We start from the raw sequence: 27,879 nt of genomic DNA, 5'->3' as shown, positions 1-27,879 counted from the left end.
AATCTAGGGACCAAGGACCTAATATATAGATGTGCCACAATGCTGCACGTTGCAGCACCTAAGCTACTTTAATAATGGACTCTAACAAGGAAAGTCAATTGGGCACATTGTATGCTCAATCCAACTGACTACTAGAATGTGGCCAGAATTTTAGAACACAGATTTCAGATTCGGAGACTTCAGAAATGCCCTATTTGGGGTATTTATGCCAGTCTTTGTATATTTTTATCAACCCAGTGTAATCCACCTGTATCACAAAACCGAAACATACCTATAATTCTAAGTTAGGCTTTCTGCTTCATCTTGTTTTTAGTGCATGTACAGAGTTTAGATACCACGGTGATAAGCATTCATGAATACTGACAGGGAGAGCTTGACATTGATTCCTGTCAGTTTTCAAGGGCAAGAAAATTAAAGACTTCAAAATGATTCCTTTGTTAGAAAAATAGATTGGATTCTCCTATCTCACTTGAGCAGTCCCCTCCTACTGTCAGCACCATGGACACCTGAGTTTCTTTTTATTTTTGACCAGTGGCATATATTTTAGTCTCCTGTGGACTGAAATGCTTTTATGTAGCCCACAATGGGCAGCTCAGTAGGGATAACTGTGAAACATAATGGCCTGTGAGATACAGTACATCAGACTAAATGGCCTAAGGACCTTAACCTCCACTAAAACACAGTACACAGTGAACATTCATAAGGGGAGTACAGCTTTGGCCATGGCTGTGAGAGAGAGTTTAATATTTAAATCACACAGCATAAGCTACAATATCACCTTTAGCAATTAGGCTAATCAATGTATCAAATTATCATTCTCTGATTTTTATTTTAAAACTAGACCTCTGTCTCTTCCCTCTTCCTCATAAGTAATGACTGCTCATCCCTAAACAATAATTCAGGGATTAGCATTAATATTTAGGGTTTATATAATGGATACATTCAGTAAAAGTAAACCATATAGTAAACTCAATGCATATAATTCACAATGCTACGCAAATAAACCAAAAGTAAACTCAATGCATATATATTAAAGTGCTTTAAAATCTAGTGCTGAAGTTCTCATTCAGGTACCGAGCAGCCCTAGATTTTTGTGACTTAATTCTTTCCAGAGAGGACAAAAGTACGTTGATTTTAACTTAGTAAGGTCTTTGGCCATTTCTTCTACACATTAGGAATTGGTATTTCCTCTGAGGTACCAGTAAATCAGCTTTACCCCACAAACTTTAGTATATTAATTTACACTAGCAGAGCCCCGTTTCATGCATTTTTTTTACTGAAGCTCAACTATAAAGCAATAGAAAGATTGTTCACATAAAAATGGTGATTTCCTTCCAATCTCTTCCCCACCTGTGGAAGACAGATACATCACTTCAGAGATTATTTTGTGCAGGATGCGGACAGTGCCAGGCTATTCTATTTGGAAAGACAGAATATAGGCCTCTCTCTGAAAAAAGGTTAAAGACTGGCTTGGAGCAGGAGGAGGAAAAAATGCTTTCTCCACCCAGTGGAGAAAACGGGAGGAAAAAATGGTGCTCGTTTTGTTATATTTAGAAAGTCAATTGTGAAGCAGAGAGGACATCAGGAGGGCAACGCCGAGCAAATAAAATCTAAAATTGGTACCTGAAGTCATTAACTTAGCTATTGAAAGCTGTTGCCCATCCTTTGGTCCTTTCTCTGCCCATCTATCATACATAATGAGCATCCCTGATTTAATATTCCTTCTGCCTGTCCAGCCTAAGACTCTGCTTTGCTGCCCAGAAATAAACCTCCCATTCAATTTAAATGGAAATTTTCTAGTCTAGATCACTTACCTGTATCATCACAGATGTTGAGGCTGTTATAGTCTGCTTTCAAACCTCTTGGAAAAGCATTAATTCCCACTAGGGCTAGAATATGACACCCACTGTGATTTAGACACATTGCTGTTGGTGGGCTGCCAGTGTGTAATAGATTCAGTAGTTCAGAGGCTACAGTGAGCATTTCAAGAAGAAGTAGAAAACAAACACATCCCAGCAGCATGGCAAAAAAAATCACTGTTGTTTTAAGCTTTGCACTGTGGAGAAAGCACTCAGTTTGGAGGGAACTGTGTAAATTCCCGTTAACAATGAAAATAATACTTCTTTCTCTAGACCTCTGTCATGCATCGTAACAACGACTCTTGAAGACTCTAACCACAAGCCCTGAGAGCACTTTTTAATTTGGGTCTCTCAGTGCCTTTCAGCAAAAGCATCTTAAGCTCCTACATGTGACAAACAATCTCATCTAGCATCCCCATGTTCTCAACAGAGATATAAGACTGTATTTCAAGCAATCTGTAAAGAAATTAAATCTCACAAACCATAAAAAATATTCCAGATGCAGAAACAATAAGTCTGCTGCATTTGTCTGCAAATGCTTGATAAGGCTCTGGCTTTCCAGATATGGGGTTCATCCGTTCTTTCTTGGAGTACTTGGCTTCAAACTGGGGACGTATTTCTTCCTGCAGAACAGATAAGCAGTGTTTATGTATAGTACAGTTATGTGAGGGTATCTAGGAAACTTTAGATTGCTTTCTTTGTAAAATCAATTCTAGTAAATACACCAGTCCAGTTAACCCTTAAAAAGGAAAATAGTAAATCAAAACAAAAGGACATTTGCATTCACAGCATTACATCGGCAAAATGTAACACTTTTTTTGTTACTTACTCATTTAAAGAAGGCCATTTGAAATGTAACATTGTTTCAACAATGACAACAGGACACTCCTTGATATGCTACCATCCTGATGATACAGGGATTTTGATACTAAGAGGGTAGGAACTCAATAGATCCTGAGCAACATTACATTGAATCCTTTTTCCCATGTTCTGACAAGATTTCTTGCTTGACTTCCCCATTTTAGCAAGCAATTCTGCAACATTTCAGGCAACTCAGGCAATACTGGATACAGGGTCAGCCTTAAACAGTAGGCATTTTGTCAACTTCTGCTTTACCTTAACTCTCTATAGAAACTAAGTATATGGATGTCTTACAAAGGTAAATTACTATAATGTGTTTTACAGGCACCCCATGGGCATGTCCACCTGAGATGCATTAATCCGCATCAGCCTAATTTAATGTGCATTAAGGCCATGTGTCTACACATGCATGCCCTTAATACGCATTAAAAATGTTGAATTTAGGCATAATTAATTAAAGCTCATTAACACATGTGTAGATGCAATCCAGCACTAACTTTAGGGGACTGGCCTAGGGGGCTGGCCACCTCTCCTCCCCCAGAGCTGGGCTGCTCTCTGACAGCCCCTAGCTATAGGCCATAAAAGCAGCTGTAAAAAAAAGCCATATAAAAGCCAGCTCTGCCTGGCCTGTCCCAATCCAGAGCTGCTGTTTGGCCACAGGTGAGTGTTACAAATAGCTGCAGCTTGCTGTACCTTTTACCCAGCCTGAGATTCCCCCCCCGCAGGGCTGTTGCCTGGCTGTCTCTGCCAACAGGACCAGCACCTGCTCCCTGCTACTGCTCACTCCCAGCTGTCTCCTGTACTTGCATATCCTGTGGTGAAGTGTCTCTGCTGTGTGTCTCCCAGTCCCTGGCTGTGCCCCTGTGCTTACCACTGCTGTCAGCTATCCATGGATGGCCATGCAAGGCCAGCCATACAGAGGCCCAAACAGCCAGCATGGGATGACAATGTTGTCGCCCTCCTCCCCATTAAGTCCTGGCCCTGCCCATGTGAGCATGCCTGTGCCAACAACCAGGGTCTCCAACTAGACCCGGGATGAGGAGCACAACCTTGTGGCATTCTGGGGCCGTGCCGATGTGTAGAGGCAGTTTATGCAGGGTGGATGCTTGAACACCCACATTTATGAAGCTCTGTTGGGCAGGATGTGGGATCAAAGGAACTCTTAGCTGGTGTGGCAGTGCTATGTAATGGTCAAGGTCTTGTGGGCACAGAGGATGGCTGTGACAAACTTGAATCATCAGTTTGGTCATGCCCCAAAGTCCATGCCCTTTGTGCAGTAGCTAACCTACATTTTGGCAACCCAGGAGCTAGGCCACACCCCTGCAAGTGCCACCAGCAGGGGTGGCCTGCCTGAGTCCCCCTCCCACCCTCCCTCCTCCTGTCAGCAGAGGAGGGGACTTCAGGCCTTCAGCACCCTGCCCCATCCTCTTCCTCAGCTGCTGCATGCACTGGCAGCTTGGGGAGCTGTGCCTAGTAGCTGTCTTGCCATTGGTGCAGCCCCAGACCCTTGCATGAGGAGTGGCCAGCCACATCCCCACCAGCTGTCAGCAGTGCCAGCTCCTCCCTGGGGGTGGTCCCTGACTGGGTGCCAGCTTGCTGCACATTGCAGGATATGGACACCAGGTGCAGTCAGATGCCATCACCAATGGGGAGGCCTGTGCCAAGCTGCCAACCCTGGACACATGGTAAGTCCCACACTGGGGAAGGGCACTCCCACTCTATGCCTGGCCCACCCACAGTCCCCTCGCCCCAGGTTCCCCGACCCACAGCATGCAGAGAGGCAGGACACAGTTCAGAACTTTATTCAGCAGTCTGTGTCTCTACAGCTGGGTGGGCATGGGCCTCTCACATGCTGAGGAAGGCGTCAATGCTGGCGGTGATTTCCTCCTCAGTAGTGTGGGGCAGGGATGTGTAGTGCTGTGACAAGTAGCCCTCCAGGTGGTGGCAGAGGTTGCAGGGCAGTATGGGCTTTCCCTCTACATCATTGTAGCTCAGGGTCCCAAACGAGGAGTGCAGGTATATTTGAGGCAGCAGGAGGATCATCATCAGCAGGGCATAGTGGCTCAGGCACCCCTCAGCCTGCAGAAATGCAAGCACTGACTGGGGCACACATAGCAGGGGCACACTTGGGGCACAGCTGTGACATGGGGGGCAGCCCTAGGGCACCTCCACAGAGAGGCCCCCTGTGGGGAGGGCAGGGGCATGGATAGTCCCTTGTCCCAGTTGTCTGGGAGCCCCATGCACTCCGAACCTGGGTGCCACTGGCTGGACAGCAGCACGGCAGAGTGGTTGGCCTGCAGGTACATAGGAACGGAGCTGTTGTGTGCTGCCCCTCTGCTGGGCATGGGACTCCTAGGCAGGGAAAGGGCTGGGTAGGAATCAGTGCTTCCAGGTACTAGCAGTTGGCGCTGGCTTCAACATGGCTGCCAAGGACTGGCATCCATGTGGCTGGAGGCTGGAGCTCCCCCTAGTGGCCACAGGGGCACACAGCAGGACTGGAGGGACTTGGGACTAACTTCAGTGCTAAGTGCACTAACTTTAGTCCCAAATCTCTGCATGTGTAGACACCTGGCAAAAAAATTGCTTAATGAGCATTAGCTTAATGCACATTAAATTTAGTCATGCTTATTTGCACATGCAGACATTCCCTATTTGCAGTGTTTATTCAACTTTTACTCCAGTGGTATCTCTATAGCCCCATCTTCAGATGCACTAGAACTGTTTTGTGGTGCAGCCACTCCTTAGCTAGGTAGGGAATTTTCCAGTAGCATATAATTAGCATAATAAAACTTTTATTCCACCTCCCCCTGTGGCTGATGTAGAGAGTACTGCCAAGGAAAAACAAACATGGATTAAACTGTCAGTAATCCCTAGCCACTGTAATAAACTCTTATGACTGTTAGCAGTCAGCATAAATTGTAACAGCCTTGATGGTGCTTCTGTGCTGTGGGACTGATTCATTGTACAGGTGACCAAGGGTCAAAGGAGCACAAAGTTGCTTAGGACCACCTTTGTAGCTCCCAGACATCTGCCACAACTGAGGATAATGGTCATTCATTACTCACTTCCTAACTTTAGCTGAACTTACTGGGAATTCCTGCACCATTTTGGCTCTAACTTCCATGATTAAACTAATGTAACTGAAATATGCAGGTGTGGTAAAGATATGAGAGAAAGACATAATTCAGTGGTACACAAGAAAATAAACAAACTACCTGACCTCAGCTCTTTGCTTCTGCTGAGAAAAAAAAATCTACAATAAGTGTTTGAATCAGTTTTCTTTGGGTGAGGTTACATGTTATACTTAGACCACACTGTGGGCACTTAAAATGTGTCTGCATGTTAAAGCTTGTTAATTCCTGCTAAGTGTCCTTTGAGTATTTCAAAGTTATGCCACTTTAGATGAGGGTTAACTGTGGGCTGTGCTACCTAGCCTATGTAACTTCAGTCTGCTTTAGAGAGATAAAATGAGCAATTTGCAGTCTTCCAGCATCCTAGGATGTACTGCTTTCCCCCTCCACACACAACCACCCACAGCAGGGATAGAAACAGGTATCTTGGCTCCTTGCCATGCCTCTGCTCAACTGCCTTACAGTGGCAAGTCAGAGTTGCATAGGCAAAAAATGGTATTAACCCTTAATGGGCTCCTGCTCACAGCATGTTCTAACTTTAACACTGGTTAACATTCCACAGATTTCGTATCGTCTAAATGTAATGTGTAACTTAAACCTCTGAAATGCTGGCTGGCTGGTTGGGTAGGCAGGGTAATATAACACCCTGCTATTCTAGTACAGGAGTGATCAACCTCTGGCCCACAGGCCAAACACAACCCACAGAGCCATGGCATTCAGCCTGCAGGGCTACCGATGGAGTGGGAGCAGTGGCAATAAATACTGCCAACTTTCTTGCTACCAAATTCCCAAGCCCTAGGCAACTTGATTGAGGCTGATCCATCCCCTCTTCCTCTCCTGTGTGGCTGGTTTCAGCTAGACCAGACCTAGCCATGCTCCCTCCTCCCCAGTTCTAGCCCCTAAAGGGTCTAAGCACCATCCATCTGGCCTGAGGAGGAAAAATGTAGGGCACGGTTGTTCTAGAACATTATCACATGGTTTCCTGTTTTTCCTGCAGTACCTGGGTATGAAGCTAATAAAGAGACTGAAATGTAATATCTGCATAGGAATGATGCAAGTGACACCACTGTGTCCAGGAATATCTCAAAGGAGAGTATGTGGTAGCAATGAGGAAAGTCAGTGCACAGTTTTATCCAAAAAGACCTCAAAGCATTTTACTACCTGATTTACTAGTAAATCCAGGAGAAGCTAACATCTTCCTCCCTCTCTCATGCAAAATTCAACTAACACCCACCCCCTAGCATACTTTACTTACACAAACATCCCACAGCTCTTCTCCAGCATACATTAACCTCAATATACCTATGCTCTTCACATGATGCAGATAAAAACAATTCTACTGTTTAATGGCTTTGCTTTGTCCACAACTGCCATGAAAACCTATTTGAAGTATAACTGCTGTTCAAGTGCTGTGGAACAGTTTTGATCACGAAGTAAAGAATGTCTACTTGAAGCTGGCAACTTAAAAAAGGCAAAGTATACTGTGGTCATATGATAATCCTTCCTTATGAAAATTCAATGGGACTTTAAAGATCAAAGTATTCAGGAATTCACTGACTTACATTTTTCTAGCAATGGCCAGACTTCTAATCATTACTTACTTATATGTGTCTCTGTTTAAAAAACTACACTTTTTTAAAAAATTGCAGTTAATTGCAGGGAGAAATTTGCCAAAAATGAGAGTTCCGTCACACAAAATTTCTCATGCTAGCAATATCTCATTTTCAAATTTCATGATGAAAATTACATCAAAAAGAAAAAAAAATCGGACATTGTATCTAATCCTAATAAAAACAATACTTCCATTATTAAATTATGTCTATTTAAAACTATAATTAGGGATTTTAATTGATTTTGGTGACATTGATAATCCAACAGCTGTACTGATTTTGTCCATTGATAACTGAATAGGTTATAGAGAAGGCTTAATTAGTACTACTTATTAAAAATAGCATAAACAACGTCTAGTTCACAAGATAAATTGTATAAGGGCCAAATCCCTTTTGACTTCAAAGGCATGTACACATGTGCAAAAGCTTCATGGTCAGAGGCTAAAGGATGAGCCATTTGAATTCTAGCTGAAACAGGATACCTGCCTTCCATCCAGCATGAACCATTCCAATTCATTACTCACAATACAGATTACCCTGATTTTTAAACCTTATAAAAAGTGTACAGCATATCCTAATGGATGAGGGTCCCATTCTGTACCACATAATTTGGCTTCATTAGTCAAATGTCCAAGTGATTTGAGACACCATGAAAACACTGTTCTATGCAAACAGACATGGAAAGGGGATTTTGCAAAAGGCTGGTCATTGAAAGGGGATTTTTCAAGGCTGGTCATTGAGCAGGTTTTTTAAAACACAATGATTTAAGAGCCACAGCTGGACTTATTTTCACTTACACAGTGTGTGCTCTGCAGGTTTTTCTGTTTTCAGCAGCAGTATGCAGAAATGGTGTAGAATCATGAGATACAGCTGGGAGAATGACCTCAGTTCTTTTCTGCACCCTGCCAAGCCTAACACATGGATAATTACCTCTCTCTGGCTTTAGGATAAGTCATTGGTAGGGTTAGAATGACCAATTGCCAACCCTCACGGTGCCATTGGGAAAGAGCATTGATTCTTTTCAGAATTAGGACCTTTGACAAGATTTCTGAAGAGGTGGAGGGAAGAGGTGGTGGTGGGGGTTGAGAGGGAAGTAAGCTAACCTAAAGGTGGATAAAATACACTTTTCCACTGGTAAGGAGTCTATCATTGGGGCACATACAATCTTACTTAAGTCCTTCCCTGAACCAGACTGAAATAACATGCTAAAGCAATACAGCACATAATGTTGTCCAGTTAAAACAATATGGTAAATAGGACATTGTCAACTTAGAGAGAAAAATCACACCTATACCTGAAAATATACTTGCTTTAGTTATAAGTGATCCCTGGAATCTTTATAATGAGAGGAACTGAAGAAATATACATTTCTGCTGTCTTTGAAGTGTGTTTACTTTTGCTTTTGACAGCCTGTCAGGCACCTGCACATTTTTCTCATACATAGACTTTGCTCTCATACATTGTTCTAAGGGGGCTGTAACATGCACTCTGTTCTCCAGGTTTCACAAGAGGACACTTGCAAAAGCAGAAATAAAGCTGAAACCAAAGCCGTCTCTAGTGACTTGTAGACATGAACACAGGGAGGAGAAGACAGGAGGCAGAGTGCTCTTACCGCTCTCAGGTCTGATCAAAAGGTGTTATCACAAGAGTAGGAAAATGTTATTATTTAATAAAAATGTAAATATAATCATTCTAAATGCTCTACAAGAGGAGATCTGCATCAATAAATACTATATTTTTAAATAAAACCACTGCAAAGAATTTGAGTTGACAGACTTCCTGCTATGAGGCGTAAAGTCTAGCTCCACACAGAGGAGAATACGAAGGGACTGCATGTGTAAAAAGTTCCAAAATATCCAATGTGGAGATACCAGAATTCCTGCAAAGGCAACTAAGAGGCACCATCAATTACTGAAGTGTCCTGTGAATTCCTTTTAGAGCATGTCTATACCTAGGCAATGCCATACTGTTTTGTTCCTACCTCTTGAACTGGGAACAGTGCAGGTAGGTTTGAGGTACTGCTGCACCTGGGTAATAACTAGAAACCTACTTAATTCATGGTTTTGCAGTTTTTGTGGAGACCACGAAAACTGGCAGTATCCACAATCACTGGGAAATAATCCATCGGTTGTGATTTCCCACAAAATCAACTAACCCCACCCCCCAAACCACAGCATATTATTCATATAATAAACTGTTTTAAAATCTCCTAATCCTTACCATGAATTTAGACAATGTAACAATCCCTCCAGCCACTCTCATATGCTTGAGAAGTACTGATTATCTGCAATGATGGCAGGGCCTTTCTGCCAATCAGCAGTGATAGTGGGGCCTCTCCACTAATTAGCAGTGAGGGACAAGACTGCTGGGAAATGCCCATGAAATTGGCCCTTCTTGCCGTGAGCAAGCACAAAAATGGTTTTGCCTTGCCATGAGTTAAGCGGGTCTCTAGTAATAACTGCAGAGAACAGCCAATTAGCCCTCCCACAGTACTGCACTAAAGCAGCATGGCAAGTTTCAGCATGGCACCACCCAGCAGAAAAAGCTGATGGGAGAGTTATGCCTTTAGTGTCTTTTTGTTCTAAGGAATCACACCAGTAAAAGGCTTAAATCTTGACCTGGAAATCAAGATTTTAGTTCTTCAAGTTCTTGAGCTCTAAATTAAAATGTCCTCTCACAGTTTTTCTGTGGTACTAATCACTGGGGACTTCTAACCATTAGGAAACAAAACCATCACATTTTAGCCTTATTTAACATCTTAAGTCTGAGCAGCTCCATTTCAGCATGCTCTCAGTGGGATATATATCCCTCCATTAGTAAGTGACCACAGCACTTAGGGAGTCGCAGGACTGCAAATCAGCACTTGAAGAATGTTGGTATTCTCTAGACACACTAATAACCATTTCAAAGCAGTCCTAGGACTGGTCTGACACCACTTGCATATGGCTGGTAAAGCTCCCACAGCTACTTAGAAGCCTATTTTCAGACCATGACCATCCTCTTTACTCTCTAGGGCTTCACAGAAACTCTCCACTTGACCCAAAACAGTAATTTGCTTTGTTTTAGTTCTTCACTTATTTTCTGTACAAATTTTAAACTATCCATCCTATCAGTGAGTGCTCTGCTATATGGCCTCTTTCCAAAGGGATGAATGCTATCCCATTAGAGCCCTGGGTGGGAAGATCTATAGAGGCCCAGAAGTATGTATTCTTTTCTAGAGGCAACAGAATAACAGATGAGAAAATACTGCCTATGAATAGTCCTCTTGCAACTGTTGAGAGCCTTCTTTGGGCCTTGCAGGTTCTCAGAATCTTGGCCTTCCTCTACCAAGCCTCTTATTTCCATTGCTGCCTGAGTCCTCCATGTGCTACTCCTTTCTGTGCTGACTGTGGCTACTTTGCACATCCTAGCTTCCTACCCACCTGTATTGTCTTTCATTAGGGTGAATTCAGCCCTTTGAATTCAAACCTCTTTTACCTATAATTATAATCCTCTTTCATAATCTGCAGAGTGCTGGGTAGACCTACTACGATTTGACAATAATGACCATTTGGGACAATGAGAAGTTGATAGGAACATTTCAAAGTTCCTTATCAGTATTCTTAGTGACTATCCAAAGCAAATCTAACATTTTATTATTTACCAAACTTTATGCTCATGTCTGATGTCCAGTTATTCAAGCAAGGAATGGCAGGAAGGTCAAATTTTCTGCTGTATTTTTTTGGTTTACTTAAAAAAAATCATACTGAGAGTCTTTTTGGTGTGATGATTTTTGAATTCTACCACAACGGAAGCCAGATTCTGTTCATATTTTTACTGGCACAAACCCAGATTGTTCCCACTGACTTTACTGAAGCTATTTTGGATTTATATTGGTATAGAATAAGAGCACAATTTGGCCTGGGAGCAGCAGGCAGTTGGGGGCTGGGGGTGGGAAAGGAGTTTCTTCACAGTTCTGGATAAAGCAATCAGGGAGAAAATGCTCATCCTTGTATGAGGATAGATGGAAGATTCCCCTTCTAGGTTCTAAGTATTGTGAGCAAAAAGTTTGTAATAAAGCTAAAGGAAAAATACCTTGTTGAGTTTTAACCAGACTCTTTTGTATACAATATAAAAGAAGTAGATTATTTATACAGACCTCTTCTTCTTCCCAGTCTATCAAATCCCAATCATAAGCAATCACTGCTCGTCGTCTTTTCCAAAACTCCAGGAAAACAGTTGCTAGAGCAAAAAGAAAAAAAGGAAATATAACATCACTTTCACTTGATGATAATGTGTTAACTACTATCAATTCCTATTTTCATTTCTTTGCATAAATAGGTTTTGTTGAAATACAAATCTTTCCAATGATCAAGGCTATCTTCAAAAGGTATTACTTTCTATCATGTATCAAGCATGATTGAAGCTTTAGAGATTTAATTTAGTGCTAAATGAAAATGTTTAATGTTCAGCCAAGTAAGTGAAGGATTGAGCAGAATGAAATGATTCCAGTGAATCATCATAGCTAAACTAAACAGACTAATGACAAAGGAAAAGGGTTTTTTTGGGGACAGTGTAGATAAATCAGGTACATTTTCTTATCAGACAACTATTTAAAAATACACAGGGAATCTGAATTCTGGGGAAGCCAAAATCTACACATTCCAGTACACATTTAATTCAATACAGAGCAATTTACACACACACACACACACCCTGCATATATCAGAGTTTATTTTTTCCACGTGAAGCACAGTTGAACATGAAGAACAGTCTGAATTTATAGAGAACATAAAAGTGACTGTGCTTGCCACAGTATTTTATATTGTAGAAAGGATCAAAAAGCACTCAGTTGAAGATACCAGGACAGATCTTGATGTCCTGGTAACTAAAACTGGTAATGGATATCTTTTTTCTCTAAGTCATATCTTAGAGAACACATATTCATGGGCAAGAAGGCACCCTTGGCTTGCCTTCTGAGATTATCAACAAGGCCAGTTTTATAGTCTTTTCTGTGATGGAGCTATTCATTACCTAGTAACTGGATTCAGTGCACCAATTCATTTAATACAGATCAGAAAACAAACCAGCCAGACAGCAAGATCTTTCAGCCACTATTAACTTGTCTTTGATTCCCACCCCCCTCACACACTGTTCCCCACCCCCAGTTCCCCACTTTTCAGGGAAAGTGGCAAAATACCAGAGTGATTCTCATCACAATATTTCTACTCCATGGATGCAGACTATTTAAGAACCTTGTGAGATTTTTCAAGTCCAAGCTTTTGAAATTTTCATCTATCAGGAATAAAATAATTTGCTTCTCTTATTATTCAAGTATGTTTGGAAAAAGGGTATTTGTGGCTATATTAAATCTACCCTTTTCTTTTGAAGTTTCTTTTTGATGCTATTTTTAATTTATTCAGCAGTCACCAGTACAGTGGGATCCCCCTGTTGTAGACCCTTTTCCAATTGTATTACACTTATTTTTTTTCCATTGAGGACAGTGGCCCATCCCTTCTGTCACTGGATATTAATAAAATCATAGAATAATAATGACAAGGGATCTCAAGAGATCATCCAATTCAAATGCCTGCTCCAGGCAGGACCATTTCTGTCTAACCTATCCCAGACAAATGCTGATCTTAGAATACTGCAGCATACATTGTTGATAGCTTATCTCTGGTTGATTTCCCATATTTTTATACTTCTGAGAGCTGCTAAAAACAAATTTAGAGACCTCTTTTTTTGTTATTAGACTAAGACCCAATCTACATATTACACTTAAGGTGTGATAACCAGTCATGCTTAATGGTCACCTAGCCATATGTTCAGTCAATTAATGGTGTGTTGAAAAGAGGAACTAATTATGAAGTTATTCCACAAAATATGTGTAACAATTTTGTAGTAGCTTCCTACCAGAACATTAACTGACCATCTGGCCCAGGGCCCCTGGGGCTGGGAGTTCAGTCAGCTGATCGGAGCTCCCAGCTGGGTGGGGGGGCACGTGTATCCCTAATCCGGGGAACTCCCAGCTGACTGCAGTCTCTCAGCTGTGGCACTGCATGGGGTGCCCCCATGGCTGGGAGCCCTGTCAGCTGAGGAGGCTCCCAGCATGGGAGCTTGCTTCTTGCTAGTGCAGGGGAACCTGGGATCAGGTACCCCCTGCACATGCAATAAGGCATGATGAGATCTGATTCACAATCCCACAATCACACCTCCTGCCATGCACGTGTAGCATAGCAGGAGGTGCAATTGTGTGGATGGTTCACTAGATCCCATCATGCCTTTACCTGTATATGTAGATGGGCCCTAATTATTGCTACTACCCCACATTCTCTTCTGAAGGTGACAGCTTAATTTTGTTGTACTTGAAACACTTTGTAATAGTAAGAGCTTTGTTAGGAGCAAGAGTTTTGCATGCTGTGTTAACAGCAAGAGTTTTGCATGCTAATTCTATAGTAGGCTGGTGTAGCGGCACTTAGCCTCCCGCTTTGTGAGCGTGACCAAACCATGAACCTAGATAGTAGAATGCTGTAAGACAGTGGAATGTGGTAAACACCAGGTGCGTTGGATCATGACTCATCCCCATTTTCTTAGCTTGAGATAACCAAATCCTTAGCTCGAGATAATGTTGTTTACTTCAGACTATATAAGCTGTATATTCTTAAGTTACTACGGGTTCTTCAGCTCTGGCAAGAGTTCCGACTTGCGCGCTATCGCATCCCCGGGATCGGGACACTCCAGGGCCAGAGGAACTATGCGGGGTAGCGGCTGCTGCCTAAGGCCGATGTGAGGTGACCGTCCTCTCTGCTCTGTTCTATCTCCTGTCTCTGAGAGTATCCTTCAATAAAGCTTTGCAAGGGTGAAAACAACCATGAGTACGTCCTTTGTTCAAGCACAGAGAATCCTCTGAACCCAGTAGTTCTTTCTAAGAAACACTTCTTTTAGGATAGATTCATCCCATGTTTACTGTTCTTGTCAGGAACTCTGGGGCTCAAACCTAGGTCTTTCCAGGCTTGTGGGCAGTAGCCTGGGTTGCAGCACCACTAAGCAGCTAGCTAGGAACTACACCCAACCCAGCCTGGGACCTCCTGTGAAGTTCCCAAGGGGAGACCATGTGACCCAGGGAAGCCAATGAAAGCCACAAGTCCTTCATGGGAGAGCTATAAAAAACATTCTACTTCCCCTGAGGCCTTGTCCCAGCAACAGTGTTTGTAGCCTTATTATTTGGGACCCTCCTGCCTTGTTCTAGTCTCACCTCTTTCTCAGCCCATCCTGCCCTGGCTCCCATCTGTCTCTAGTCATTGACCTGTGTGCCTAGTTCTTGCCTCACCCCTGCCTTGGAGCCTCGTACCTTGTTCTTGCCTATCGCTTTGTATGCTTTTGACTCCCTGGCTCCTGACCTTTGTTCTGTCCTTGACTATGGGCCCATCTTGACCCCCAATCTAGTATTTCAGAGTCAGACTGACACCTGGTAGTGAGACCATTGGCTTTGGCTTCTGGACTTCTGGTATGGTTGATCTTTGGCTGCTGAAACCTGATGCTTCACATCCAGGGTGTATCCATGACAGCTCTTCAAGACTTTTTCTTGAAGTTCTGAATGTAACGTGTTATCTTCCAGGCACATGTTGCTATAATTTTACTACACTGTTGTTTATTCCCCTCTCAACCTCTAATTTTACTACACTATTTGTTTATTCCCCTCTCAGCCTCCTACCAACATCCATTTCTGCACTCATCTCTCAACATCACCTTTTTTTGCTACATTCAATCCAACTGCTTTGCCTCTTCTGGTTAATGACTTACTTACTCCTTATCTCTGACCAGGGATTCTCTTCTCTCTCAACTATTTCTGAGTATCACTGAACATCTTCTTCCTTCTTGAATGCAGGTATTCACGATTACGTCAAAGAACCTCCCTAAATTCCATCTTTTTTGAGAGCAAATGAAAGAAGCCCTGTGGCTTGAAAAAGAAAAGAGTTAAATACCTCAGCAAGGTTATATTTTCTTAAACTCTGTCTGCTCCATGATAATTCTTTTATCACTGAAAACATGCCTGCTGGGAGGCAAAAAGGAATTATAGTGAGGACATTTTTAATGTCCTCTTAAGGAAATATGGGGAATGGAAGGAACAGGCACATAAGCTAAAGTAATTTGGTTGTTTCTCTAGCAAAGCAGTAATAACAGCTGGAACAGGTTAATCGCTCACTGTTGAAGGAATACACTTGTATTCAAACAACATATGTTTACAAACAGTGCTAGACAACAAAACTTTTGTAATATTTGTTTCCAGTGCTTTGTCTAAATAATCAAACACTTTGCTACTTGACCTTAAAAGAATGTACTTGTAGCTTAACTGACTGATTAATTATCCAGGATATCTTTTTTAAATAAATGTGCTTTCATCAGTTTATATGATGAGCCTGTGGCAGGAAGCCACCTTTGTTTATCCCCAAAATCTCTGTGCTGTGACAATTTGATTAGGATGGGCCCAGCAGAGGAGACACACCTTTACCCTATCTCTTTAGGTAACCTGAGCTGGCTACATTCCTGAGGGAGGGGGGAAACCTGCTCCCTCTGCCTACGTGGCTGGTATCAGCTACCTGGGTGAGGGGCTTCTACCTGGTGGGCTAGAGTCTGCCTGGCAACTAGTGATGTATTTCAAACTGGTTGGCTGACAGCCAACAGGTGCTGGCCTCCATTGGACCAGGGAAATGAGGTCACAGGGGCTATATAAGTTAAGACTGCCCGGGAGGAGGGGGCAGCAGCTATGCAGGGGACTCAGACTTAGAGAGGAGCTTTACCATCTGAAACTGGGTGTCTCACCCAAAACTCACAAGCTAGGAACAGCCTGCCTCCAGAGGGAATCTCCACCAGCCTCTGGATGATACTTGTGAGTAGGCTACTTGAGATCTGATTAGATATCTAGCTGGCAGTAACTCAGATGCGTTGTCAAAAGGCTACCTCAGTCAGACTGTTGTGCTCTATGGGATTTCTATGATATTGCTCTATCTTGTACCCTATTTTCACCCTACCCTCTGTAATCAATAAAGTTCTCCTTTGTGACCGGTGTAGGAGACTTATTGAGGGGTGGGTCTAAATTATGCCTAAGAGGCCCCTTAGGTCTGTGGACTAAGGGAGACTTTCCTTTTTGGCCCCCAACTTGGGGAAGTGCCCCAAGCACCTATACTGGGTCGAGTACCCATAGGACTATTAGGCCTGTCTTTCCCTGAGGACACAGGGCCGAGACAGTCCCTTCTCGGGGTGGTGGCAGCTTACTTTACCCCCAGGCTAGCGAGTGTGCTCCAGGAAGGGGGACAGCTGGACATGAGGCACCCCTAGGGAGGCACTCGGAGCCTGGTCGGGCACAGGGAGGTGGGTGGCTCAAAGCAGGAGCGCCCCCTACTGGCCCACCACAAAGCCCATCTATTGTCTGAGCATTGAGTCTTTGTGTATGTGTATGGATGCATGAACATGTGTGAAGCAAGAGAGATTTTTCATAATTCAGTCATAACCCTAACTAACATCTGATACATTTTTTGGTACATCAAGTCTCCTCTTAAAGACCCCCAGGGTAGAAGCCAGCACCACTTCTCTTGGAAGTTGGTTCCAGATCCTAGCCGCTCTGACACTGAAGTAGCGCCTCCTGATATCTAGCTTGAATCTACCCTCTGCCAGCTTGTGACCGTTATTTCTAGTCACTCCTGGTAGTGCTCGGGGGAACAGGGACTTTCCCAGTGCCTGCTGATCCCCCCTGACTAGTTTGTAACAGGCCACTAGATCCCCCCTCAGCCTTCTCTTGTGGAGGCTGAACAAGTTCTTGGTAAGAATGGATGTCAACAATAGGAAACAGATGACATTCTTTCATTGAAGCTGTAGCCACGTTTTCACCAAGCACCGTACATCTTTCGGAAACAGTCAAAATTTAGGTCTCTTTGTCAAAAGCAGAAACTGAAAAAGGAGGCCTTGAATTTCACAAGCAGTAAGCATTCACAACTCCAGCTGAAGTCAGTGGGAACAGTGCATGCCCTGACACAGAAAAAAAATTCAGTCCAAAGTTGTTTGGAAACAAAAGCAAACAAATGATTTGTCCTTATCCTGAGATTTGGTAAAAACTGTATAAGAATCTACTCTCTAGAAAGCACTTTCTCTGCCTTTGATAATATTACTCTACTACTAACTGGGTGTGTTTACATGTGATGCTATGTATTACGGCAGGGGTGGGCAAAATGTGGCCAGCAGGCCAGATGCAGCCCACCAAGCCATTCTATCTGGCCCGTGGGACCCCTAAAAAATTTAGAAAAATTAATATTTTTCTGCCCCTGGCTGCCCATCCATCATGTGGCCCTCGATGGCTTGCCAAAACTCAGTAAGTGGCCCTCTGCCTGAAATAATTGCCCGCCCCTGTGTTAGGGTGATGTAACATCGGTAGGCACAAACCGTGACGCTGCAGCTATGTTGCTGTAGCAATGTGCTCCCTCAGTATAGCGTGTTGCTATGGCGATGTAGTGGCTAAAAATAACCATGCGCCGCTGGCATGGCACAGTACAGGCTGTTACTGTGCCATCATTTAGTACTTCCAGAAGTACTAAATGATGGTGCAGTAACAACTGTGTCATAGGGGCATGTGCTCTGCTGACACTTTACAGCCATAAGCCCTCCTAGACACTAAAAACTACATATGAAATGGCTCAGAAATCTTTGGAGATATTTATGCTATTCATAACCCAATTTTGCATCTCTGTCTGTACACCCACAAGTTCAGAAATGACTTTTGCAAACCAGGTATAGCTTGCTAATCAATTATTGACTTAATAGATGGGATAACAAAACCATTATCTGAAATGTGAAAGCTTTGAAGCAGGTATTTCAAAGACATCAAAGAGTTATGTGACCAAATCCTTTAGTCACCTTTGGAAATCCTAGCCTGCATCTGGTGAGAAGAACCTTATTGAAGAAAGTAAGATAGATACTGTTCTCCAGAGTCCTATAACATTCTTGGCTGATGCTGCTAAAATTAATGGCACTGAGGAAATAGTTATAGTTCTGTCCTGGCCACCACAGTAATCAACCAGGATAAATATTTTATTTCTTAAGATTTATATAGAAATAAAGTGGCTATTCCAGGCTCTAGATGCATTTCCTGAAAGTTAAAAACACATCCATGTAAAAAGATAAAAACAGCAGCTTCTCTTCAGCTCCTGCCAAGATAATAACCAACCAGAAATACAGTCTAAGCCACACCTTATCTCTAAGTGCCAGCCCCTGTGAGTCTAGCTCCCCTCCAAAGGCCTAAGTAAATATATGGGCCTTGTTACAGACTGAAGGGCAATGCATCCTGTTGATTTTGGGGACAAAGATACTTTAAATGAAGGTTGCAACTACAGAAACAAAATTGTTCAGACATCCACCTATCCTGAAGTAATACACTAATCCTTATGTTCATGTTAAAAAGGTCAGTAAAGCTATGTGACTAAGTGTATTGTAATCTCTTCCCCATCCCCTCCAGTGGAGATTATTTCCAATTCTATGTAGATTAGATCTGGGACAAAACAGATCCAGATATAAACTCTGGAATTGTACAGAAAAAATTGAAAAAAATATTTACACTAAATATTTATACATCTATCAACACAGATACCTCAAAATGCAAAACTGAACTGAACACCAACATTGCACACTGTGGAAGCAAAAATTCAGCTGCGCCCAGCAATGTAGTTAGGTCTGCCCCACTTCGCAAAGGAATTTAATTTAAGCAAAGAGCAGAAAAAAATGTTCTCCACATGCAACTCAAACACTTATTCCCTTCATCAGAAAAAAAGTAATCCAGGGGCACGGGGGGACTCCTGCCACTGTGTAAACCCTGGCAGAGGCCTGGGGGGCACGTACCCTCCAATCTGTGTAGGGTGGATGTGGCTGCCACTGCATACTGGGCTCTGTGTCCCACTGCCACTGTCTGGGGAACCATGCGATGCCATGTGCATCCCACTGCTGGGTGAGCAGGGGTTGCGGTGCAGCCCAGTGGCAGCAGGCACATGGCGTCATACCACACCCAGGGCAGGTGCCATGAGGCACAGAGCCTAGTGCGCAGTGGCAGCCAACTCTGTCCCACGCATAGATTGGGGGTAGCATGTGCTCCCTGGGTCTCTGCTGGGGTGTGCACAGTGCTGGAAGCCCCCTTGCACCCCTGAATAAGCCGCCCAGGCTCTGATTGTCCCATGACCTGACCCAGTTGGGGCTCTGTTCACCCCAGTCCCTGCCTCTGCCCCACTTCCTTCCTCACCACGGGGGCTTCGATCTGCCCTCCATCCCTCAGCTCCTTCCCCTTCACAGAATCAACTGATACTTGCCTGCCATGTTGGGCAGCCAGTGATCTACACGCCAGGCTGTGATCCTGGCTGTGTGCATGCCCCTCCCCACCCCTGCTGCAGCTGCTTGGAATCCACAGCCAGGCTGCTTTGTGGTCTTACCTGCTGCCTCCCATTTGGGGTGGCTGAGCTCGGTTAGCCCCAGCTTTCCACTGCTAATGGGGGCAGACTGGGCTTGCTCCCCACACTGCTGTAGCTCAGGGTCCCAAACCAGGAGTGCAGGTGTGCCCAGGGCACCAGGAGGATCATAGAATCATAGAATCATAAAAGTAGGGTTGGAAGGGACCTTGTAGAACTTCAAGTCCGACACCCTGCCTGGGCAGGAGAAAAAAGTGGGTTCAAATGATCCCAGCTAGGTAGGCATCAAGCCTCCTCTTAAAGACCCCCAGGGCAGGAGCCAGCACCACTTCCCTTGGAAGTTGGTTCTGGATCCTAGCTGCCCTGACTGTGAAGTAGTTTTTACGGATGTCTAATCTAAACCTACTCTCCAACAACTTGTGGCCGTTATTCCTTGTTATGCCAGGGGGCGCTAGGGGAAACAAGGTCTCTCCCAAACCCTTCTGGTCCCCACTAGTGAGTTTATAGATGGTCACCAGGTCCCCCCTCAGCCTTCTCTTGTGAAGGCTGAACAGGTTCAGGTCCCGCAGTCTCATTTTAGGGTCTGCCCTGTTGTCTCCGGATCATGCGGGTGGCCCTCCTCTGGACCCTCTCAATGTTGTCCACATCCCTCCTGAAGTGGGGTGCACAGAACTGGACACAGTACTCCAGCTGTGGCCTGACCAATGTTGCATAGAGGGGGAGGATCACCTCCTTGGCCCTACTTGAGATGCACCTGTGGATGTACAACAAGGTCTGGTTAGCCCTGCCAACTGTGACCTCGCATTGTTGGCTCATGTTCATCTTGGAGTCAATAATGACTCCAAGATCCCTTTCTGCCTCCATGCTCTCAAGAAGGGAGTTTCCCATCTTATAAGTGTGCTGCTGGTTACTGCTGTCCAAGTGCAGCACCCTGCACTTGTCAATATTGAAGCGCATCCTGTTTTTGTTAGCCCACCCTGTAACCTATCCAAGTCTTGCTGCAGTCTTTCCCTCCCTACTAGTGTGCTCACCTCACCCCAAATTTTGGTATCATCAGCGAATTTAAACAGGTTGTTTTTCACCCTGTTGTCCAAATCGCTGATGAAGAAATTGAACAGCACAGGCCCAAGGACCAAGCCCTGGGGGACTCCGCTGCCCACTTCTCCCCAGGCCGAATACGATCCGTCCACCACCACACTCTGAGTACGAGCCTTCAGCCAATCCACAAATCATCATCATCATCATCAGCGCATAGTGATTTGGGCACCCCTCATCCTGCACAAATAGCTCATCGCTCACTGGCTGGGTCATGTGCAGCAGGGGCATGCTCAGGTCACAGTGGAGGTACAGGGTGGGGCTGGCCCTGGGGTACCTCCCCAGAGAGGCCCTCAGCAGGGAGGGTAGGGCATGGCCAGCCCCTTAACCCAGTTGTCTGGGAGCTCTGGAAACCCTGAGCCTTGGTGCTGTGGGCTTGGCAGGAGAACAGTTGGTTTGCAGGAGGAGGGGGGAAAGCAGGGTCTGGAGCTGTGGCAGCAGGTTCTGTCAGAAGTCTGGCCTGTCCGACTCTGGGAAGGGGGTAGGGGAGGCAGGCTGCCTGCAGCCAGCACCCAGCAGCCCGCTAGTCCCAGGGAAGTGCAAAGGGATGAAGGGCTCATCTGGAAGCTGCCTGGAACCCAACTTCCTATGGTCCCAGGGGACCCATGCATAGCCAACCTCTAATCTGAGGCCAGGCAGAGCATGGCCCCTGGTGCAGAGCATCTTATCTCTGAAATGTTGCAAGCTCTCACAAAAGCCTTCTGTCTCTTGCCTCTGCAAGGCCAATATCTGGACATGGGAAAGATGCCATAGCAGCCAGCAGGGATGCCAACTCAGGGTTGCTGCCATTCAGTGCTGGAGCCCTACGGATGCACTGGCTGTGTCAGCAGCCCACCCTGGATTGGACCCTCCCACTTCAGTGGCTGGTGGTGGAGGAGAGGAAGGTGTGAGCACAGGCCTGCAGGGAGGAGGACATCACCTGGGGGGACTGCCCGGGAGGATGCACAGGACAGGGTGGAGTGGGAGTTCTGGGATGAGCTCCTGGCCCTGGAGCAGGAGCAGATTGAATTTCTCAGGCAGCAAGTGGTCATCCTTCAAAGTCCCCATCTAGGGCTTTTACCATCTTGTATCATCTACACTTTTACCAGAGCATGACGAAGGGACTTTGATCCTGAAACTTGCAGAAAAGGATAATTTTCTTGCCATTTTCCAGTTGGTCTAATAAAAGGTATTATTTTGGAACCAGTTTGGAACAAAAAGAGTTTTAGTCTTTTTGTCTCAGACCAACACGGCTACCAAGTACACCCCTGTACATATTGACTGAGTTCTTGGCAATCCTTGCTTGTAATCTACCCCTAATTTCCTAATACAGATGTGCCATTATGCCCAATATGTCAGTTATAGAAAATCAGTTGCATTCAAAGAAAAGGCTAAATGAAGGTCAAAAACCAAAAACTGTCCTGACAATCATTTAAAAAAAAATCTTCATGTTGTGATGTGTCATCACATATGCTTAGCAACATCCTTGCAGTACACCACACAAAAGTAGGACTGATGCTGAGGGGGTTTATCATATACAGTTGCTACTCATTTCTAAGCTCATTCCACTGTTACCTAAAAGTTTAGACTGAACAAAATGCTCAAAAAAAGCAAATCACTTCTATAATGGAAAAGTGTTCTTTGCAAGTGTTTGATGTGGGGTTGTCCTTGAACTGTTGATTTGTAAATCACGCAAGCAAGAAAATGCAGCAATTGGCAAGGGCAAATCTCAGAACACATACAACTGCCTTTGGTGAAGACTCGTAAAATTAATCATCATCCCATGTGATGCGTTTGAAAAATGGAAAAAAGAACACCACTTTTTACCATTTGTTGGGCTTTTTTTTGTACTTTTTAAAAATACCTAATTCAGTGAGGTAAAGGTTCTACATCTACTCCTTGCTTAACATTGTAGTTACATTCTTGAAAAATGTGACTAAGTGAAATGATGTTAATAAGTGAATCCAGTTACATCACAGTAATTACCTACTAGCAGGTGGCGGCCAAACAATGTTATACCTGAACATTGTGCGACTTTAAACAAGTATGTGCTCTAATAGATCAGTGACGTTATAACAAAATGACGTTAACTGGGATGATGTTAAGTGAGTAGTACCTGTATTTAAGTCATAGCCTTCAAAACAAGTGGGCTTTTCAACAAAAAGGAGATGTATGAAGTGAGGGTGATAGAAGCTTTACATACTGCTTTCTTTTCTCAGAAATATGCAGCATCCCTCGCTTGCCAACTGGTTGAACATCATGATTAAGATGTTTAAGGCAGCCAACAGCATTCCACACAATTCTGTACCTTGATAGTCATCCAATATAAATCAATGTACAGGCATGGCCCAAACGTCTTTCTGAATCAGGCAGTGGCTCAGTTTCACACCTGCATACCTCAAACCAGTAGAGTCATCCAATATATAAGGCATGTAGAATCCATTGTCCAAGATCATGTAAATCGATAGCTTATTTTGGTCTTCTAATATATCACTGAATTAAATGGATTCGGAGGCTTCTGTATTTTTGTGATGGTAAACAGAGTAAACTCTTGGCATAAATACTGCCCTCAGTTACTCTGCGTGATGCAGCATAAAGCATATCCACAAATGAAGAAGCATTTAGCCAGATGGAACAGGAATGAAGATTACAAAAAGTGAAACAGAATCCTTCAGGATTTACGTTTGGTTGTTATTGCCAAGAGGCTTACCTTTCTATCCTGACTCTAGTAAACCTCCCATTGATATCTTTTAGCCTTTAGCCTGAGTAAGGAGTTAAGCCTTGAATGCTAAATAGTTATGAAATCAGACCAGTTTCCTGTTCCCATTAGAATGATTTTCACTTTTTAAAACTTTATTTTGGACAGAGACAGCTGCTGCACAAAATGAAATTTATCTTGTAGACAGATCTTGAAGGAATTTTTACAACAGATTGACTAGTTACTCCATAAAGGCTCCAGTAAGCAGCTTGCTTTGCAATGGATGACATAGTGTCTTATTTACTTCTATTTATGTCATTATCAGACACAGAAAAGTATCCATTTTCAGTGTTTATCAAATAGAAAAGCTGAGTAATACGAAACTGGCCATAGCAAAAACTTACAATACTTCCATAGAAATTTCACGCATAAAGGATTGTTATAGGATTCACAAAAAATAATAGGGAAATATATGGAAAATATCTGGTTGAAAAATGCCTTCCCAGGGGGGTGCCTTTAGTAGCAATTTTGAGTTCCATGTGTTATCTTTTTTTTACCTTTTTAAAGCTGGCTGTATAAATTTTTAAAGTTTTGAAAACCTTAGAACAAGTTATTTAATACTGGTGTAAGTGGATTAAATATAATTCCCTGTTTTGTACACAAGGTCAGACTGGAAGATCTAATGGGCCTTTCTGACTTTAATCTCTTTAAACCTATGATTGTATATCCCATGATGTTACACAAAAGGATCATTGATAACCCTTTACATTTGTACTACTGAATTCAGGAACATGACTGCTGAGTTAGCTGGTGCAAAACATCTGATTCCTTTCTGAAAGATTTCAAGTACAGTGATTCTTAATTAAAGATGCAACATGACATCACAAGTTTACATTGCAGCTTTATATTTATGGTTGCCATTAGAAGATTTCTGGATCCAAAGACAGCCACAGACCTCATGGGTATATTAGACTCTCTTATAGGTTCACCAGAAAGATCAATTAAATCCCATTCACAATCAAAACAGTTAGGGGTTATGGAGGGATGAGGCTGCATGGTCAGTTAAAGATAAGTCATGTGAAATGGAATGGGTTCCTGGCTGCAAACACCAAGGCTAGGGACACACATTACACATAAACTGGTTTAAGTGATCTGAAACTGGTTTAAACCTGTAACAGAACAGATGTTCAGTACACATAAATCAGTTTGAAATTGGCTGAAACTGGTTTGAGATAAACCTGGTTGAATGTAGTATCAGACTTAACGGATTTGGGTCAGACCGGTTTATGCAATGTCTGTTCCACACCCCTTGCTGGTTTAAGTTTAATTAGAGTCCCCCAACATCCTGGCATGCTGTCTGAGCTGGGCAGAACTCTGTGCTCCACAGCATGGCTAGCCCCTCCCTTCTGCTCCCTCGCCAGAGCTCCAGCAGAGACTTGCAGGCACAGCAGTGTATGCTGGCTTCCCCGTGCCCCACTCTCCCCACCCCCTCACCATTGGCTACTAAAGCACAGATCCCTTCCTCCTCTCTGCCACAGCATGGAACATAGCCAATACATGGTATGCTAGCTAATGCTGTGTAAGGCTCCAGCAGAGACTGCAGACACAGCAGGGTATGCTTGGCTTCCTCCTTCCTTCCCACCACACCTACTGCTCAAGCAGGAAATCCACCCATCCCTCCCTCCCATCTCTCACAGCAGGGACCCCAGCCCCACAGACCCGAGGCATGTGGTATGCTAGCCCAGCATTTCCCAACCGGTGTGCCATCAGACATTACCAGGTGTGTCATGGGATCTTCGGGGGAAGTGGCTCCTGGTGGGGTGTGGCTCCAGCCAGTGCTACCACCACTGCCCCGCACTGCCACCACCACCCCATATTCAGCCACATGGCACCACCCACTCCTGCTCTGCGTTTGGCCAATGTGCTGTGGGATGGGAGAGGCCATGTGGGATGAAAAAGGTTGGGAAATGCTGTGCTAGCTAATGCTGAGATGCGTCTGTGTATGTGTCTCTCTCCAATTTCACTGGGGCAGGTACACAAAACAGTGACTGCTTAGGGCTGTTTGGAGCTAATCAACAGGTCAGCCAGTAAGCTGTTTAAGAAGTTTGAAGTAATGGAGCAAGGCCATTGTTTTACTAAATCACATGATAAAGACTTATCACTATTATCCCTCAGATGACTTGTTTGCCTGTCAGTTTGCTGCAGACAGTATGATTAAGCAAGCCAGGAGAGTGAAAAGCTCCGTATCATCAACAGATGCATGCACTGCACCTCCCCCACTTGCCTCAGAGTACTAGCCCATGGCTGGGGGTTGGCAACACTTCTACCCCTTGAGCAGTCAGCAGGGAAAAGCCCGCTGGGACCAGGCAGGCAGACCTCCCAAATGAGAGAGTCCTGCTGGGGCCTGGCCACACCTCAGTCAACTCAGCTCCCTGCAGAAGGGAAGGGAGGGCTGCTCTAACACCCGCTGGCTTCTAGGCTGAGCCAGAGCGGCCATGTGCCTGAATTTCCTCAGTTCAGAGAGAATGTCTGTCTGGTTTCAAACCAGTTCAGCCTAGTCAGGTTAAACTAACCTGTAAAGATTGAATCAATTCAGGCTCAGGCTTTTTGAATATTTGTCCCTAGCCGAAGGCTAGGAACAGGTGTTGCATTTGTCCCTGGACAAGTTGTGCTTGCCAAGCGCTGCCACTTTTCTGCCATTGATTCAATCTTGGGATAACTCTTCATATGCACTTTGCAGTGTGCCAGGATAAACTGTTAGTACTTCTTGTCTTGTGAATCTTTTTAGGGTTTATCTTGGGGAAATGGACATGGATGTCTTAACAGTCACACTTTTTTCCAGGATAAAATGATTTATCCTAGAATAAATGTGACATCTGTTTGTAGCCTAAGTATGTCCACATGGCACAATCAAGTGCCAGACAGAAATACCTTCTAATGAGTTAATGTGGCCATGTAAGCTAGCTTGGTATCTGTATAGCACTGAATTGTCCCATCTAGATTTGCCTGTTGGGGCTAGGCTATTTGTTGCAGGTCTTATATACTGGAAGTGAATACCCAGAATGATTTTTACATGTAACTTTGGGAGGAAACAGAGGGACAGGACTTCCCAGGAACAGAAATCACTGCTATCAAGGCGGATTTGGGAATTTCTATGCAAGGAAACTGCCTGCTGCTGTTTGTTTCCACTGCATACTGGGAAAACTCACTAAGCACGTCTACACATGTCACTATCATTGTTACTGTGCCATATGCATGCCACATGGTTATTTTTAGGAGCTACTTTGTGGTAGTGGCACACTATACTGGGGGAGTACATTGCTATAGCAAACTATTTGCTGGTGCATGTGGTCCACGACCGTGGACGTTATGTCACTGTAGCATGTTGTTATGGCGACATAGCGTCATGTGTAGATGTCCTTTTGTGTAAATACACAAGATCATGCCAACCATATTTCTACCTTTTATCACCAATTCTTTTTGCTAACAGAAACAGCTTTGCAAAGCCCCAGATATGGACTAAGTTCAAGGCATGGGCCAACACTATTCTAACTGCTTCTGTGCCTGCTTTTTAAAAAGCAGTTTCTGTCCTTTATATGTTATAATCTAAGAAAGTTACTGAACACTTCACATATAATTTATCATCCACTAAGCTGCTATTAGATGCCGAAGGCAAAGACGTCTAAGATCAAGCTGCTGCTGCTTTCCCCCTGCCCTCCAATTTACTGCAAAGAAGCTCATGCTGCAAGTGTTATTATAGCTGGGCCTGTCACAGACTGACCATTGATTTAAAACTTAGAGATAAGCCAGGTCACAAATATAATACTGATACCTCCATGTGGCAGGGGGGCCTAGGGGTGCCGTGAACTCACCTTAGCGTCCCTACCTACCATGCCAAGCCTGGGTCTTGAATGCACCCTCCGTCTCGCCCGCCACTTCTTGTTGGTAAATATTTATTAATGGGAGGCTGCCTTCCTGCCCTCCTTGGCACGGTGCCTGCCTTGTTGTACTGGGGCTCTGGCCAATTGCCCGCCAGAACCCTCACAGGTGCTCCCTCGCTTCTCTCGCAGCCTTGTTGCCACACTGGGGCCTGCTCCGATATGCACGCCCCCTCCCGGGGCCTGCTCTGATATGCATGCCCCTCGCGCTCTCCACCTACACTGGGGCCTTGCTCGCGCCTCTCGCGCTCTCCGCCCGCACTGGGGCCTTGCTCGCGCCGCT

At 44.2% G+C, this 27,879-nt stretch overlaps 1 protein-coding gene and 1 long non-coding RNA gene across 2 annotated transcripts in view; one reads left to right on the top strand and one right to left on the bottom strand.

Annotated features, from left to right (window-relative positions):
• ANO4 (anoctamin 4) overlaps positions 1 to 27,879 on the bottom strand; it is a 207,776-nt gene that overhangs the window by 46,981 nt on the left and 132,916 nt on the right. The window contains exons 14-15 of the mRNA XM_019545137.1: positions 11,600 to 11,682; positions 2,342 to 2,482 (exon numbers count right to left, since the gene is read on the bottom strand). Coding sequence (XP_019400682.1) covers positions 2,342 to 2,482; positions 11,600 to 11,682 — 224 coding nt within the window. The remainder of the gene's footprint in view (positions 1 to 2,341; positions 2,483 to 11,599; positions 11,683 to 27,879) is intronic.
• Positions 22,904 to 27,879, top strand: part of LOC109316796 — an 18,272-nt gene continuing 13,296 nt past the window's right edge. Inside the window, exon 1 of the long non-coding RNA XR_002102922.1 lies at positions 22,904 to 23,086. This is a non-coding gene — a long non-coding RNA (uncharacterized LOC109316796). The remainder of the gene's footprint in view (positions 23,087 to 27,879) is intronic.

Source organism: Crocodylus porosus, unplaced genomic scaffold, assembly GCF_001723895.1.
Source record: "Crocodylus porosus isolate Cpor-Errol unplaced genomic scaffold, CroPor_comp1, whole genome shotgun sequence".
Taxonomy (NCBI): domain Eukaryota; kingdom Metazoa; phylum Chordata; order Crocodylia; family Crocodylidae; genus Crocodylus; species Crocodylus porosus.
This window is presented reverse-complemented; position numbering and strand designations above follow the sequence as displayed.